Genomic DNA, 19448 nt, shown 5'->3' on the forward strand with positions numbered 1-19448 from the left:
TCCTGACATAACTGTGACAGTGTCTGACTACAGGGACATGTTTCCCAATTCTGCTATATAGCATAACCATCCCAATAGTACATGATTATCAATCTGCATCCTTTGTGTGTTACCGAGTAAGTGATTACAGATACCTGTTAAAAAAACGTGCAACTGTACTTTGTCTCATGTTCTGTCTTTGTTTATGTGGTTTTGTTGGTTTCTACTACTGAATACAATAATCACAATTATAATCACAGATGATTCCTCTTGAAGGGGGTGTTTGCTCACTGATTGGGGTGATAATGAATGTGCGCCACTGAAGTGCACGGAACACCTGAACCATTGACTTTATATATCTTTTCACAGGACCCAAGATGAGAACATTGTTGGAGAAAGGACAATTTAGTCCTTTGCATGCAGTGCATTTGTATGTTTGGAGTTATCCTGATTGAGCACAATTAGGTTCACTGACATTTTCTCATTACATTTTTCCAGGTCACTGAATTAATCTCATTCTGCTGCTGAAACCCCAGGACCATATGGCTTTATAGTTTGGAGCTGAAACATATTGATCATTATCTCCACAGACACCCCCCTTGTAGTATTGCTTTTAATCATACCAGGAACGCCACTAATACATGGATACCCAGGTGTTATGAAGTATTTGCAGGATCATTATCTTTATAGACACCCCCTTATAGTATTGCTATTAATCATACCAGGAACACCACTAATAATTTGAAACCGGGGTTTTATGAGGTATTTTTGTACTAAGAGCCCAGCAGGAGAATATCTAAAGTGCTCCCTGGAACATGGTTGAGCCCAACCTGTTTTTTAGGCACCAGGATGAGACCCACTGTGAAGCATGACACCAATAGAGTATGTGAGAGTCTAACAAAGAATATATAAATCATTTTATCTAAGGGTCAGCAGAAGTCACAGAGTTTCACTCTGTGGAATTCCACGAAGTTACATGAAAACTCACCAAGATTCTGCAGAGCTCAGCGAATGGACAGAAATCAGAAAGTTGCACTGCTTGTGCTGATTTTTAGTGCCAGAAGTGTGTTCCACTCTGAAAAATGAGTGCAAATGGCACCACGCTGGTTACCAGAGGATTGACCTGTTGGTCTCCCTGTGCTACCATTGCTTTGGATATTTCTGGGGCTGCCTACATACTGGAAAATACAGCTACCAAAACACTGATCCTACTCACCCTGAAGCCAAGTCGATACAGAACGAGGAAACCACTATAGGGACTTCCCATTCCTCCCACATTGAAACTATCATAAGACTCAGGCAAAGAGCCGCTGTCACTGACATCAAAGCATTCACATAACAATATAATCTTTTTCACATCAAACTCTGTCTCTTCAGACCACTATCCCTACTAATGCCCTACAGTATATCAAAGCAGCAGTTATAAACTGCTGTGGGGTGTAGTTCATCACTTAGAACACTATTTTTATCATAAGCTTGATCTACTAGTTTTGACTGAAACGGTTGAACTTGTACTCTTACAATCAATTATTGGACTTATTCTCTCAGCAGCTTTCTACATTAGGCACCTAGATAGAGAAGAAAAATAGGAAAAAGAGCTGAAATCATTCACAGTTACTATTGTGGACAAAAAACTTAAATGATCAGATTACCTACTCTAAATCTACATTACTCAGAGGTTAGATCTCCCTCAAACCTAGCCCAAAGGCAGTGACACACTGTATAGTGTTGAAGGCAAAGGTGCATTCAGCAAGTGATTGGAGTGGTAGCTGGGTTCTAAGAGCAGAAGTAAATTGTTAGTGTTTGATATTCTAGTGCCCTTTAAGGAGGGGTGTTTTCCCTCTATTATTCTACAATGTGTCATTAACTTATGTCGGACACCTTTGTGGCACTTTCACAATTGTCATGTAAAGACACCCCTGGAACATAGCCCATGAGGAATACATTCCACTACAAGAGCTACCGTGTACTGCCAAAGATAAGGAAAATTCTGCCTGTTTATGTATTACAGATTGCCTCCTGATTCAATGTTTAGAGAAAAAAACAGACACTTTTGAATCTTTATTCAACTGCTAAAGGTCGTGTATAAGGAATCTCCCTTTCTCAAAAGAGCCATAATTGTATTGAGAAATCATCCTCATCATCACATTTGCACAGCGCATAAACCCAGCTGGGTAACAAAGTGCTAGGTAAGTACTAAATAATCAAATATTTCTCTTGAATAGATGGGCGTTTCCAAATGTTATAGGCTGGTTTAATTGAATATGATAAGAATCTCTGTGATAAGCCCCGAAAGATCATGGGGCAGAGCACAGGAGCAGTGAGGATTGGAATGTCCTGCTCAGTCCACAGATCTATTTACTGACTGAGTGAGGTAAGCAGATTCCAGCAAAACAATGTTCTGCTCCCGCAAGTACTCATTACATGTGCTAGGTTCATTAGTCTGACATACCTGGTGACCCCATTGCTCATATATTGTTTACCACCCAGTTCACAATCCCTTGAAGACTTCCTCTCCTATGCTGCTTTTCCCAACAGGCGATGGACATATCCAAGCAGTGCTTTGTGGACCACTGCTAGATGCTTTCAATTAGAGAAGCAACATGCTTCTTCTTGAATTGCATGTGTACCCAAGTTGGCCCTAACCCTTTTGACAGGCGCTAGTTCTTATTATCAGAAGGCGGGGGGCAGAAAAAGGGAACATCCACCTGAGGGATGAAAGAGATCTAACTACCATGACAGAGAGCTGTATACCCAAGAGGACGTAGGAATTAGATCTATGAATCTTTCTGAGTAGGAGAAACAGCAGGCTTTAAAGTGTCATAATATGGATGTCATGTGCATATGCATACATGGGACTAACTGAGAAGAAGTTACCATCTTTTGTATTCTTGACACCAGACTCTGGATGTCACCATTTTGTCAAAAGAGTTTTCACTTTGAATTTGATAGTTTCCCGATGCCAGACCAGCTAAAAGGCATAGCCAAAGAATATCCTAAAAAGGCTTTTATGATATCCAACTCTTCAGAAGGAACTAGGTAAGACCACTCTGATGAGTAGATCTGACACACTATCTGGACAATATTCTGAGCCTTTGAAAAATATGACATAAACATTACCATCTTGCATTTGTATGTACCAAATGAAAGTTCTATACTTTTGTGGACACTCCTAGAACAGAGCAAAGACTAAGAAGTTTCAGTGGCCATCCTACACCAGCAAAGCTCAATAACAATCAATACGGTACTGGTAAACTTAGCCACAAATTTATGTAGGAGCTCTTTTGATTTTTCTTTTCCAACACAGCCCACTGTAATTCATTGCTTTCAAATTCTCCACTCTTACAACATATTCTCTATTGTTTATATCATTACATTTTACAATCTTATATTTAGCCCAATCTGAACCTACTCTTGAAATTGACAAACATGGAATGGTATTCCAATCATATTGCTTTCAATGTAATGTAATCTAGTGTCTTTACACCTTTTCACAAACCCTTCATTCTCCTTGCTCATCTGATCCGACTGAGGAACTGTACAGGCTCCTCTGTCTCTTTTCCCCTCTTTTCACTATGGCCCTAACAGGAGTGGAGACATAAAGACAGCCCATTGAGCTCTAAATGCTTGTGGCATGCAAAAGACCTACTGTTCTGTAACACAGATAGTGGGTAATGTTCAAATAATGCAAAATCCCTTATGACAAGAAACATTATTGGAAATAAAACTCAAGTTTGTGAACTACATTCTGGCATACATACTAAGGAAAATATCATGATCCAAACCTACGTAAATTGTTCAAAGTATTTACCAATTTTAAACTCTTTCCCAAAAATAACATCTACCTTTACTACCATTAATATCAGCATTAGTTAAATTTCATTAAACAGCCCATACTATTCTGATTCCTTCTGAGAAGATAGCACTGTCACTTAGTATATACGCCATACAGAAGCTTCATTTAACACCAACACCAAAGTGGTTACAATCTCCACACACCTGTCTCAAAAGTAGACATCCTAGTCACATCAAACCAGGTTCTAAACTTGAACATAGGATTGACAACACTCCCACTTACTTGAACCTTGTTCAAACGTCCACTGCACCATCACCACACCTACGAAACGCCAGTCCAATATAAACAACTCTACTGAATTTAACAACACATGCACAACATTGACACTAACTAATGCCAACCCTTGCAAAAATCATGATCAGCAATCATCCCCTTCTCTTCTATTAACCCTCAAGACTAGATTTACATCACTATGCCCTCCTTTGCTCATGCTGAAGACAACTATGAACACAATCTCAACCCTTTGTCCATAAACAAACTACAGACCTTGAATCCTCCATGTCAAGGCAATAATCAGTGCATCTATGCTACCTAGGCAACTAAACCCTAATCAATAAATTGACAAAACACCTTAAGCCCAGTTATGCTAACTACTCAATACAATCTGAAATGTAAGCAAAGTCACAGTGCTAACGCAATTAACGCCTTTGTCACCAAAATCAATTCCATCATGTTACTGCACTCATCAAAATAAAACAGAAAACCATGCATAAAGGAACTCTTCCCACAATAGCAAATATCTCTCAACCCTCCTTGGCTAACTCCATGGTTCCTGATACCACAAACCTGTCACCACCACCTGAGGTTGCAACTCACCTGTGCCCCAAACAGATAAACCAAACAATATGCACATTGAACACATACCCACTATTACTCATTTAGGACACTTAACATATACACTTTATTACTCATTTGCAGAGAATAAAACCTACCACTAATCAATCAAAACCTTTTAATATTCCTAGGTAACTTGATACACCGCACTTCTGGAACCAATGCTCCATTTGTTGAAAACCCAATTGAACTGATGACCAATCAACTGCTATGCTCTAACAAATGAGTTAACCTAGGTGAATGCTTTACACACTGGTATGACAATTTGGATCAAGCGACAAAGCACTCATCTCCTTCCTCCAAGAATTGTTTATAAAGTCCTCATGGCCCTACACACACAAACAGGGGTTCATGTTCAAACTAATCATTTCTGCATTTAACCCCATTAATACAGTCAAATAGTTTGGCCCTTCACATTTAGATTAATTTGCCATAGCTTCTCACTCCCCCTTGACAGGTCTCAGATGGAGCTAGCTTACAATTGGGTCAAAAACATTAAAAACATCTTGTCAGAATCACTGAATTCTATAATAGACTCCCAGCCAGCCTTTAACAAGGAAAGGCATTTATGCGACTCAACAACTCCATTCAACTGTAAATAATTGAAGACCTTTCTCCCATCAAAAGGACATGATGAGACGCATGATCTGTTTTCCCTAAACTTTGAAAAGTGCTAGTCTGTTTGATAACTAGTTTGGGAGGCTGATTTGTCCCACACCAGTTCGCTAATCCACCCAGGAGTATATACCTGCTTAAGCAACAAGGCATTTACTTGCGAATTGAGACAGGGCAAACATTTTCTCAACATCTTAATTAGAAGAAAACAGGTGGAAGTAACGATAGTGATGCAATGAACACATGAATAACGTATATTGATGTAAAACAAATGAACATAGTTTATTGGTTTGATGAAAAGTGCCACCCAGATTTATAAATAAACCCCCTATTTCTAGCCAAAGTAGTTTAAAACGTGCATAGCAAAGCAACACAACACTGGCATATAGTAAACATCATTTACTCTACCTTCTCTACGTTTTATTAAAATATTTAACACAATAAGGATGATAAAAATTGCTGATAGTGCTTCTAGATGCTGGCTAATAGGGACATGTGCTTCCTCAATCTCCTACACTTATCCTTGGTCCTTGACGCCATTGATCATACTATTTTTCAGGGCACTTGACCAATAGGAGTAGGCAACAAAATTCTTGACTGGTTTACACCTATCTGAACAATGGCTCCCAACTGGTCAAAACAAACCTTAAGACTTTATCTTAGGCCCTATACTCATTAACAGCTAACTCAAGTGGTAGGTCATCTCATGAACCTGTAAACACAATGCAGATGACATTCGCCTAAATCACATTGAATGAAGTCTCTCCAAAAGTACCAAAATGATATCTAGCCTTTAATGATCTAATTGGAACTCAAGCTAAATTCTAATAAAATAAAATTCCATAGCATTACCATTGATTCAATACGCAGTCAAACTCTCAAACGACAGGAAAACCTTATAAATTCAGGTGTGGCATCAATAATCGCTAGAAACTCCAAATGCCTAGACATCATTTTAAACCATAAACTGAACAGAAAATAACAACTCAAAGTTTAAAACCATAGCTAAGTACTGTTACTACCAATGCACACTGCTAAGGAGTAGATCATTCATAGCTGGAGAAAATGCTAAAGAAGCTATCCAGTTTCTATCCATGGTGCACAGAGAATATGGGAACTCCCTCGTCACAGGCCTCAATGTGATCAACCTAGCCCCTCTGAAGGCATTATCACATGCTGCTGCCAGAGCTATTGCAGACACTCCAAAATAAGATCACATCACCCTGCTTTAAAAATTCTAAAATGTCTACCACTTGATACCTGCTTAATATTCAAAGCATCTCAGATCACATACAAATTCCACAAATACAATATGCATAGTTACAAAGTTGGCAAACTCACTGTTCCCGGGATCAAATACTTCTGAAAAGTAAGTCACCACTCCATCTTAGTGGGACAGCAACTCTTTTAAAGATGCCCCAGATTGGCAGACACACTGAGGTATTATATATTTTTCTTCCCAATGTTTGTGATGACTGGGAAGGTGTTGCGTGTCAAAGTCCAGTGTGTAGATGCGTTTAGGTGCATGCAGTTTTTTTCAGAATGGACAACCTATTATTTGTAATATTCAGATCACAAACGGTTTTGGGTACATGGATCTTCAAAACAACTGCATGAAAAATCACAAATCAAAGAAAAGATACCATGTGATGAAAAAGGCTGCCATAGAATGATATTAGTTGGACTTTCCATAACTTGGGATTCAGGGTTATTCATGGAGAAATGTGCCCATGCAAAAGTAACACGCTTCTGCACCCCAAGATAACTTTTCATACTTTTGACTAATTTTCTGCTTGAATATCATCCTTTGCCTACAGGAGCTGCTGTCTGCTGATTTATGTTCACCTATGACCTGCTTTGAATGTAAAAATTCAGACCTTCTACAGACATCAAGTGTGCAGGCCACGAAAAGTCCACTCAACCACTCGCTATGGCGAGTCATAATTTATCAGATCCATATATTTTTAGGACCTACTCCCCCTTCTGGCGAGTTGACAAAGTAAAGGTGTTCTGTTCAGTCAGAAATTGGAGGAGCAATAAAGAAGCCTTTAAATCTTTTCCTTGTCACATTTGCTCTGTGTTCAGAGACAGAGTTCAAAAGTCAGTTTGTCTTACAATTAAGTTTCCTTCTCACTGCAGAGTTCCAGGTTTGTGTCAGGTTTTTCCTAGCACACAACATTTAAACAGCTAAGTAAACTGTACAAACATTTCCAAAATATACTTCAGTACTTGTGAAAGCACATTGTTCGAACTTCTGTGTGATAAAAACATTTTTTTAATAGGATGAAAACAAACCAGAACACTTTACATGGTTATGTGCAAAGAATAAATTTGTTTTCTGAAACACGATTTTCACACACTGTTAATATACATTATATAGTTTTATCAGTAAATCTGCAAGTTAGTGGGAAGGTTTTTGAGCTTTCCTTGGAAACGGTCTGTCTGTAAATGACAGTGTACAATCACATCATGCTTTAGTAATATATTAGAAGTGAGTGTTTAAACATAAACTGAGAAACATTCCTGCCCTGATGGCAATGCTATTAGTAAACTAAGAAGCAAGCAATGGATCATGTGTTCCCTATATGTGGGGTTGATTATTTTGGATACATGGAGCAAACATTTTGGGCCAGATGTATCAAGCAATTTTGCATTCGCAAACGGTGCGAATCGCAAAATTCAGCCGTTTGCGAATGCAAAAATGCCATTCAAGATGTATGAAAGGCAGTCGCTGTGCACTTTTAAGGAACCGTAAAAATAGCGATTCCTTAAAATTGCGACCCCGTTTAGAGAATCGCAAATAGGGAATTCCTATTTGGGATTTCCAAAGCACATGGATCAAGCATCTCCTAAATGTAAATTGGGCATTTAGGAAATGCAATTACCACCAGATCCAATTTGGTGGTAAGCATGTGCAATTTTTAAAAATGCATTATAAATGTATTTTTTAAAATGACATGTAGCGCACACATGCCCCTAGGGCATGTGTGCTCTTCACATGCATGCAAATATTTTTGGGGGGTGCATCAAAGGGGGCCTTAGGCCCCCAGCACCCTGGGGTTTGCATTACCTAATTTGCGAATTCCTAACAGTAATTGTCAAATTAGGTAATGCAAAACCATTCGCACCTACAGGCCCATAGGGATAAATGTAGTCCCATTCCCTAATTGCGATTCAGTAATAGCGATTGCGAATTTTAAGAAATCGCTATTACCGACTCGCAATTTTGATACATCCCATTTTGCGTTTCTTAAATAGCGATTTCTTAAAATTCACTATTTAAGTAATGCAAACCGGGAGCTTGATACATCTGTCCCTTAGTTTATTTAATCAAACAAACACATTTTTTGTTCCGCAGAAATGCTGAGCGCACACATTTGAAGGTGCACTCGTATGTGACAATGAAGAGGAAGGCAACTCTGTATACCAAAATATTTGACTAGGATCACAAAATGTGAGACCTGTTTATGGGTCAAGTATATTGCAGTTATGGTCGAGTAGATTATTCAAGTTACTCGACCTGCAGATCTAGTAACATTTTTACGATTTTTCAAGGCTTGGGTGGTAATCTCTTTTTCATCCTGTTCTTTAAACACTTTGCTCCTCATTCCGCGTAGTGTGGTAAATACTGAACTGTGCCAAAAGAAGTTTGACCGTAAATCCTGATTCCACATGATGGAATAAGTACTGCATATTGTAAGTCGTGCAGAGAATAAATAACACATGGGTAACTACCCCATAGCTGCCATTTTTTCTGGACATTATTTGGGATAAAAAAAAAATCCCCGCATACTTTTCTGAACCAGAATTAAAATTTAAAGCTGCTCCATTTTTATTTCATTGAAGGCCTCCTCTGACTTGATACAGAAAAATGGTCCAAAACTAATTTTCCTTACCCATCTCTGACGGCTTCTCAACTTCATTCTGCCATTACTCTAATCCACTCTCTCTTGAAGATTTCCTAATATACTTGTGGCATAATGATTGCCTGTGTTACATTGCCTTTGTCCTAACACATTATCCAGCATACCTTCAGCAATATTTCTAGAAGCATTCACTCAGACAGATCCTTGATTTGCCAAGTACAGAGATTCTTGTAGATATGTTACTGTTGAAAAATATAAACAATGCAAGCGTGTCCCCCATCCTCTTGCCATTGCAGAGATCACCTTCATGACTCCAGTACAGTGCATCAAGATCAAATTATTCACAAATCACTAATGTTTTGCATGAGTCGTCCACCAACAAACATTTCATTTACTCCATATACTTTGTGCCTGAGATATCTTTGCCACGTATAAAACATGGAAGGTTCTCCTGCCACTGATTCCATCCTATAAATCTCATTCACCTTTTGCTCACCTCAACATCTTAAGCAGTGCTTAATTTGTAAATAAAAATGTGGCGGTGCCCAAAGCCCTCCTCTTAAACACGGTGCTGCAATTAAATGTGGGAACACGGAATACTGAGGCGGCGTAATCCTGAAGCCATCTCGGGCCTCTTCAATCCATGTAAAGCCACTGCCTGCCCTTCAGCTCACTATTGTAGCTTTCTACTTTCTCCCTTTGTGACGCTTTTTCGTTTTTCCCTTCCTCCGTCTTTCCCATATGTGTCTTTTGCTCGCAGCAAATGCTTGAGGCAGAAGAATAAGCCCCGGCACACAAAAATAAGTGCCGGTGCTCAGCACCGGAAACAACAAGCACAAATGAAGCACTGATCTTAAGTTACTCTATGCTCCGCGATTACTACCTCTCTGAAACTTTGCATACGCATGATTCCCCTATAACTGCCATTTTAACCCACTTCCTAGAACACACTTCTTCACACAGGTTTCATACTAAATCATTGACGTATTTGCTCATTTCAATATGTTTCACACTGCATCATCCTCTCAATGATTTCCTTAAATTACATGTCACCCATTGATATGCAGAGGACTATACCTCCATTCGTTTTTACACCAAAGATATTCTAAATATTGAAGTCCAATATTCTGCATATTTCCTATTATCTGTGTAACATAAAACCTTACAATTTACGGCTGTGCAACTGCAACATGTACCATCTTATAACATTCCTTTTCTTTGGATTAAAAGTCATTACATGGAATCAAAGGACGACAGGTTGTGAACCAGGAACAATAAAAATAATAATAATCTCACCAGCTCCAAGAACCGCTGCTCCAGTGCTTTGTATTCTGGTGAATGTTTGTTAAACAGATCCTCAGAAAACATCATATTTGTAACCCGGAGACTAAAAAACACCACAAGAGCACGGGCTGGCATTGAAATATTAATACCATTTTCATATGTGGATAAAATGACTCCAGCCATCTCCGTAGAATAGGCATTTTCATCCGTCAATATCCTCTCCTCTTGATTCATTTCTGGATGGTAATACACAGTTCCCAGGTTATCTAGTTCCAAAGATATGCCTTCAGCATCTGAAATAACTTCGCTGTTGTGCGTCACTGAGAGAGTGAGAGGGTTTTGCTCTGGTGGCTGTTCAGAAGGAATATTGAGCCACTGATCTTGATGGTCTAGAGTATGCAATTCCATTATTGCAAGCTCCTTTTCATTCAGTGCATTTTCCATGGTAGCTCTTGTGGCTACAGAATTCACAGTAAAATCAAAATAATTCAAGGATGGAGCATCATGAGCTTGACTGCTTTGCTCTGTGATAGCCTCCGAAGCCGTTGTTAGATCTGCTGTGTAAGGAAGACTGGTTGTCATCTCAACATGTTCACCAGGCTGAGAGGTTGTGAGTATGTTGTGCTCTACAATGGCAGTGTCAGATGATGATATTCCTATTGATGATCTTGTGTCTTCATTTGAAACAATTGCTATCTCTCTGCTTGTACTTTCAGTTGGCTCTTTTCTATGTATAGGTACATCCGTTAAATCAGTGCCCTCATTACCATTGAACAGTGCATTTGATATTTGATTTTCCTTGTGGTTTGAACTGTTTGAAGTGTCTGGATGGGCCATATTTACATCATACCCTTCATTTATCTCGTTGCTCTCAAAATTTGATATGTTTCTATCTTTTTCCAATGAACTAGTAAATGGTTCCAACATAGGTGCTTCACTTTTAGTTTCTTCCATAACAGGCATCTGAGGTGTGAACAACTCTGCATTTGCTTGCCAGAATGGGTTTGCTGAGCTAAAAGTGTCCTGATTTGGAAGGGCTAAAGAAGAATACTCCACAGACGTCTCCAATGCAAGTGACGGCTCCGTCAGCAAGTAGTCCAGCATGCCAGAAGATTCCTCTGCTTCCACTAGCAGGTCAACCGTTGGAGGTTTCAGTGTCCAGTAAGCAGATATCTGCTCGGTGGTCACCTCCAAGAAGGCAGGTGTGTTTGGAGTGGGTCCTGTAGCAATGAAATTATCAACATTTTGGGAAATGTGGGTGAAGTCCTCTGTCATAGGTGTCACAGCCCCATTGCTGTAATCCTCAGGTAGGGCTTTGATATACTCTGTAACAAAATCCCCAGGAGTCTCTTCATCTATTATCAGGACTGATTCATTCTCTCCCAGCACTGGGTAGAAGACAGGTAAGGGAGCTTCTGTAGTCCAATCAATGTCGTTTACACTGAAGCCTTGTCCTGAATGATCAAACCCTGAACCAGATCCACCTTCAATAAAGATCTCTTTCCCAAGATGTATGTCTGGTGGTGCAACATTTCCCTCTAAATGTCTCTCACCCATGTCAATACTGTTAGAAGAGATAGACGCAGGGTTAGAAGATTCTGCAGGCTCAGTTGGACAAGAATTTATTGTGTTACAGTTGGAAAGCGGACTCTGAGAAACATCAGTCATGGAAGGCATCATATTGCCAGTATCCTCATCTGCATGGCGAAAGGTACTGGCACTGATTGCGGGCTCCTCTGCTGCTATTGCCGAAGTCACTATGGCGGTATTGACTTCCATGTGTAATTGAGAGGCCATGGTTGGTGCGAGAGTGACAGAAAATAATGCAACTTCACTGGAGGGTTGAACGTTCTTTGGCACCACAGGAGGAGGAGTTTTGGATTCAGGAAGATTGAAAGGCAACTTGTCGCTGAAAATAAGGCCTTCGGACTCTTCTTCTCCAGCGACTGGAAGTCCTAAAAGAAAAAAAAGCAAATAAAAGATATTTAAATTCTGTCTAATGACCTGATCATATAACCACAACGAACACTTTCGCAGCAGTGCTTTCTTATAAATAGTTGATTCGAATAGCGGATTTTAGGCAACACACATTTATGATCTTACAAGAGCCTTCTATCCTGTTCCCGCTCGAACAAGAAATTAGCACATAGCTTAACAGACAATGAAAAATGGTCGCTCTATTTATTCTGTACGAAAGATTAATAACGTAATTACAACAGACATTACCAGCGTTTAATGGAGTTAAAAATGTTTTCTAAACAATAAATTGAGCAAGAACGCTGTCCTAGCCATTATTATATCTGTATTCCTATTCCCTTTTCGAACGACAACTAGAAATACTCTAGATTGTTTAAGCCTGGACTACCAACATCCAAAGAATAGCCTACACCTGCGGTTTTCTCGATATCACTTTTCGCAAGGAAGAGCTGCCAGTCGACATTACAAGATTGGGCTTCTCAATGAAAGTAAAAGCACAGTTGCGAGTACTTTTATATTAAAGCTTAGCATAAGTTGGACTGGCAATAGCTTGTATATTTAAAGCTTAGCATAACTTGGACTGGCAATAGCATCAAAAGTTTTGACTAACGCCTGCTCTGAGCAGGCGCTGAAAGCAGTGCTTAATTTGTAAATAAAAAGGTGCCAGTGTCCAAAGCCCTCCTTTTAAACACGGGACTGCTGCAATTAAATGTTCGAACACGGGATACTGAGGCAGCGTAATCCTATAGCCATCTCGGGCCTCTTCAATCCATTTAAAGCCACTCCCTGCCCCTTCAGCTCACCCCTGCAACTTCCTACTTTCTCTCATTGTGACGCTTTTTTGTTTTTCTCTTCCTCTGTCTTTCCCAAATGTGTCTTTTGCTCGCAGCAAATGCTTGAGGCAGAAGACTAAGCGCCGGACCTAAAAAATAAGTGCCAGTGCTCATCACCGGAAACAACAAGTACAAATTAAGCACTGGCTGAAAGTGCCGAAAAAAATGGACACATAGAAATCTCTTAGATTTCTTTGCTTCATTTTTTCGGCCCCCCTAACAGGTGAAAGCACCCTTTGCATACATTATGCCTGGCAATGTATAGCGCAAAGGGTTACAAAGTGGTGCAATGCATGCATTGTGCCACTTTGTTAATATGGCACAGGGAATAGGCCGCCTTAGCGTCAAATAATTATGCTAAGGCAGCGCTGAAGTGGCACTAGGCCCTCTTAAATCTGGGCCTCAGTTTCAAACCACAACCGCACCTTGTTTCCCATTCTGACCTGCGGAATTCAAAAGGGATAGAACTGCAGTTGTTTTCCCCAGGGTGCTTTTACTGGATGCACAAACTGAGGAATGTGCATAATGATCAGCACAGTGTTTCCAAATCATGCTTTAGAAGATTAATGAGATGGCAGCAAATCAACAAAATAACACACAATCCAAGCTTTGAACCCCTGATCTTCTAACTGGAAGGTTGTTGTTGGGAACACCACCCAGTAGAAATTCCTCATTTCGTTTTTATTTTATTTTACAAGTTTCGCCATACAATGCCAGCAGGACACAATCATAACACTACTGGCAACTCATATCCCAACGTTCCCCACATCCTTCTGTTCCAATACTGCATCATACTCCCAACCTTCTATCCCCAACATTCCAATGTCCCACACACCCTTCTCCCAAAAAACAAATGTAAAACACACAACAGAATAAGAGCTAACCTTAAATAAAATATTAACATAATACAAATAATACAACTATAAATAAGTAGACATCTCAAAGGTTCCTACAAGATAACATATTTTTTCACTCCATCATAAACTCTTTAAGATGACCCGGCAATCTCCTCTCCTTTGCACTCTGTCGTACCTGCACCTCTGGCTCACTCTGAACATCATCATTTGCCCCCACACAGCTTCCACACATCTCCCTCACCCAGAAATTGGGTTAAATCCCTGGACACATCATCACCCATCAAATATCCACTACATCATCCTGCACCTCACACTTCTGACTAGTAGGTGCCGTAATTGCCTTGCACAAACTTACATAGCACAAATTTTGTACTCTACCATCTTCAAGTCTCACTGCATCTTCCAATACTTTCAAAATCCTCATTGCATCGGACCAACAAGGTGCTCCTTTCCCTACTAGACCCTGTTTTCTCACTCATACATACTGACCAACCAAAATTTTAGGCTTCTCTTTTCCCATATTAACTCTTTTGTTCACTTGACTTTGAAACCTTTCCACATTCCTCCTCATTTGAAGATTTTGGAGATCAACTTCTGACTTCCCTTCCATTTTTTCCTTATTTTTCAACCACCATGGTACAAGTTTCAAAGAAGATTTCCTTCCTCTTAATACCTCAAACAGTGTTTTACCCATTAAGAATGTAGCGTAATCCTGTAGGATAACAACATACTTTGGAGAGCCTTTTTCCACAACTCAGACTTAAGTGCCAATTATATAGCTTCTTTGAACACTCTACCTGGCCATTACTTTCAGGATGATATATTTACACCACAATTTTAAAAAAAAGACTGCCTTTTATTCGATGAAAGTGGCACCCCATTGCCAGACACCAATGTTTCTGGAACACCTTGCTTGGAGAAAACATAATCTAGAAACTCATTAACCAAGTCTGTGGGCACACTACTAACCACACGTACTTCTGGCCACTTAGAAAAGCAGTCTGTGAATACAATGTCATATGCCTCCTTGGATGGTAACTTGACAAATGGTCCCATGAAATCAATCACCACTTTCCACCACGGGCATAATGAAATCCCACCATTTGCAAGGGCACCAGCACAGGTTTAATCACCTTGTCAATTGACTTACATGCATTAAACTTTGTCACCCAATGGACTACCCTATGATCCAAACCCGACACTAAAGATTTTCTATGATTCTCCTAGTTCTTGACATCCCGCCATGACCTTCATGTCCTGACTTGATGATACTTTTACGCATCACACTAAGAGGTACAATCCTATCTCCTTTCGACACAATACCATTACATATGCAAAGTTCCTCCTTTACCTTCCAAAATGTGCCATACTCACCTTGCAAATTTCGTTCCAATGGCCGCCCCTATACAATGAACTCTTTAACACCCAACACCACACTTTTTCCCATTTCCTCCATCCATTTTACTTCTGACAACTCCAACCCATTCTTCTTATTTCTACTCTCAATACACATCACATCTTCTTACGTATATGCTAGATCACATTTGCTCTCATCCATTTCATGTGTGTTACAGTTTTCCATCGTTAACCATGACAACCTATCAGCAACACAATTATTTTTCCCCGGAATATGTACTATGTAAAATTTTTAATTTTGTTCCCCATACATAACAAAACACTCCACAGTCTAATTTGCAGCAAGGAACTGTTTTTCTATCACGGAATAATTTCTTTCTGCTTGGTAAGGGTACGAGATGCATATGCTACCATCCAATCATTTCCGTCTTTCTTTCGTGACAAGACAGTATCTATTCTATAACTACTGGCATCCACAGATATCATACAATCTACTCCTATTACAAATAACTTTAAACATGGTGCATTTACAATCTCATTTTTGATTGCTACAAATTCCTCATTGTGTTCCTGCCCCCTACTGCATGTCACATTTTTCATTAATGGTGCTCGTAAATTCTCCACATTTGAGGCATAATTCTCCACAAAACGAGAATACAATTCTGTCATCCCTATAAAGGACAACAATTGTTCCTTACACTTGGGCTCTGGGGCTTTTACAATGGCCTCAACATGACTAATTTTGGGACGTACGCCCTTCTTAGATATAAACTGCCCCAAAAATTCGACTTGGCATTTCCCAAAATCACATTTCTGTTCCTTCATGGTCAAACCATTCTCCTTTAGAGCATGTAAACTTCCATCAATACTTTGTCATGCTCATTTTTGTTTTTCCCCAAGATCAACATGTCATCCTGATACACTTTTGCACCTGTCCTGCCAGATAGTGTTCTGGAAATCTCCCTCTGAAGCACAACAGATGCACTTGCCAACCCAAATGGCATTCTTTTGTACTGCAACATGCCTTCAAGTGTTCGAAATTCTCTATAGTTTCTAGAATCATCATCAAGCTGGATTTGATCAATTTGGCTAAATCAATTGTAGAGAATACATTGGCCTCCCCAATAGACAACACTAGCTCTTGCAAAATGGGTAAAGGAAAATCATCCACCCAAATGGCTTCTTTGAGACATCGCAAGTCCACAAACAATCTTAAGTCTCCATTAGATTTCAACGAAATTACCACCAGAGATACCCAGTTTGAATTTTTAATGGGTTCAATAATGTCTTTTCCACATAGATGTTGTAACATTTTCCTCAGTATCATTCTGTAGTTCAATGGACAATTTCCTAACGTTTGCCTTACAGGCAAAACATTTTCAAGTAAGATTATCCTGTGTTAAAAATATTTCATTTTACCTAACTGGTCCCCAAATGCATTTGGAAACTCATTTTTAAATATGCCATACCACATGTCCCTTGAGACACCATTAATGTTTTCACCTCCCACAACATACACAGGTGGGTTGGCATTAGAGTCTATTTTTATTGCAAGCTCAAACATATGTGGCCACCCCAGAATCATAGCACCTTTCTCGGCTACAAGCACATCACCAATACATTTCTGACCTGTGAATTCTGACTCAGCTTGCATTGCGCCCACTATCAGGATCTTGTGCTCAGAAAAACTAACTGGTCATATGCTGGTAGTCTCCAACTTCCTTCCTGGCCACAATAGCTTGAACAATGTTTTAATCATTATGGTGTACCATGCACACAAATCCACCATAACCCCATCAATGCTCAAGGAACAGTTGGGAAACTTACATTTTTTTTTCTCACGTCCTTCTCTTTGAATACTCAACACTACATCTTGCATGCCATACTCATGCTCCTCAGCATCCTCAAAATCCTCAGCAATACAATTTACCTTCCTCCCAATATATTTACACACAGGCAAAATGCCCCTGTTTCTTACATGTACTACATACTTTCCCTATAGCTAGACATATTATGAAGTTTGCTAAATGATTGCTGGATCCACACCTATAAAATAACAATCTTTTGACATTACTATTAGATTAATTCTTGTTACCTGTACCATTGTTATGCGTTCCTCCCCAAAACGTTTTTTCATTACTGTTTTTCTCACCGCCAACGGCACATACAATACCATCATTCTTGTTCTCCTTCCTTACAAATTGTATACATTTCTCAGTTACTTCCATGCTTCTGGCAACCTCCACTGCTGCCTTCAAAGATAATTCACCAGATGATCATAGTTTTTCCTGAATCTTCTTGGATTTAGATTACATGAATAATTGATCATTTAATACTTGGTCATACGTCATACATTCAAAAGCACATATTACAGCTAATCCCCTTAATGCAGCTATGTATTGATCACTTGTTTCGTCTTTTTTCTGTTCTCTAGAATAAAAATTATATTGTTCCATCACCACATTAATCTTCCTGCCATATCTTTCCTGTATTTGTTTACGTGCACACTGGTATACATCAGCTTCAACTAAATTTTCCACAGGTGATACATTTTTAAATTCTCCTAAACCTATATCCCCTAATCTATGCTTAAGTAGAGACAACTGCCTTTTCAGGCTACAGTCTCCATCCTCTAGTACCTCAACATATGCTTCAAATAAATCAATCCATAACTTCCATTGAATGAGTGGAACCCCGAGTTCTGCAAGAAAAAAAAGGTGGGGGTTGAATGCTGGCCTTACTAATATATATCACGTTATAACTGTAACATACCCAGAGATGGATACGAGAAGTATAACCAATACACACTCAATAGGTGTTCTAACACCGTGATAAGTTGCAATTACTACTCAGCACACAATATACATACATACATATATATATAAGTTGCAATTGCTACTCAGCACACAATATATATACATATATATATATATATATACATATATATATATATATATATATATATATATATATATATATATATATATATATATATATAATAGAGGGTGTGTGCCAGTTACCTGTAATCAGCACACAGGCAATGACGGAAAATGTAGTGTCTCCAACGCTAAATGTACATCTGGGAGATCCTTATAACCTTATTGAACACACAAAAACTAACAAGTATGACATCTAGTTAGTTATAATAAGATGTAAGCATCATCAATTATTTCTTTTTCTTTCACCTAAAAATACTTTAGTCCGCTCATATTATAAATTCAAGGTGTGCACAACACTGAGTAGAAGTGCGCACAGAAGAGTTCTTTGGATCCATTTACCTACTGTGGGACAGTACGCTCATGTAATCTACATTCCAGCATCAAAACAAATGGCCACTATGTTGCATCTTGACCGACGTGAAATGTGTTCCCCGTCACTGCTGCCCTTCACGTTGGTGAAGTCACCATTTGCAATGGGCAGCAGCCGAGTGAACATCGCTCCTCGCACATTGTTCTATCCCCACTATTACAGCTGAGTCACCTCCACGTTCACGGACTCCCTTCATCAGCCTTCATAATGTATGCCGCACAAGGCTACCCGGCCTCATCTTCACAGCAATCACTCCTGCAAGGAAACCAGTTATATATAGATTACTGAAAGCTGTCAGCTGCTTTGGCGTTCGGACCTCTGACAAAAGTGGCAGACATAACTTGTATTAGTCTTTATCAAGTCTTCATATGAATGTCTCTAGGAAGCAGGGTTAAATTACCTTTAAATATGCCACCTAAAGTTGATGTTGTTCAGCATTTTAACACAAAAGATGCCAACCCAATAATCCCCAGGAGATTGGGTGTGTAAATGTGAAAAAAAGGAGAAACTCCTGAAGGACTAGTTTTAGAAAGGCTGAAACTCATTTTTTGGGACTTGTTTCTGTCAAATCCAACCCAAACTCAATTGTATATACAACAAGTAATCAGTGACACTCTCAAGACTACTATATTAACTTTAGCAACTTGCCCATATGTATACTGCCTTCCCGGTTTAGGGAGAT

The 19448-nt window shown here is 39.3% G+C and overlaps 1 protein-coding gene across 1 annotated transcript in view; it reads right to left on the reverse strand.

Moving 5' to 3' along the window:
• The window catches only part of IMPG2 (interphotoreceptor matrix proteoglycan 2), a 658631-nt gene that overhangs the window by 145303 nt on the left and 493880 nt on the right, over positions 1–19448 (reverse strand). Inside the window, exon 15 of the mRNA XM_069203500.1 lies at positions 10447–12389. Within this exon, the coding sequence (XP_069059601.1) occupies positions 10447–12389 (1943 nt within the window). The remainder of the gene's footprint in view (positions 1–10446; positions 12390–19448) is intronic.

The sequence above is a fragment of the Pleurodeles waltl genome, chromosome 8 (assembly GCF_031143425.1).
Source record: "Pleurodeles waltl isolate 20211129_DDA chromosome 8, aPleWal1.hap1.20221129, whole genome shotgun sequence".
NCBI classification, from domain to species: domain Eukaryota; kingdom Metazoa; phylum Chordata; class Amphibia; order Caudata; family Salamandridae; genus Pleurodeles; species Pleurodeles waltl.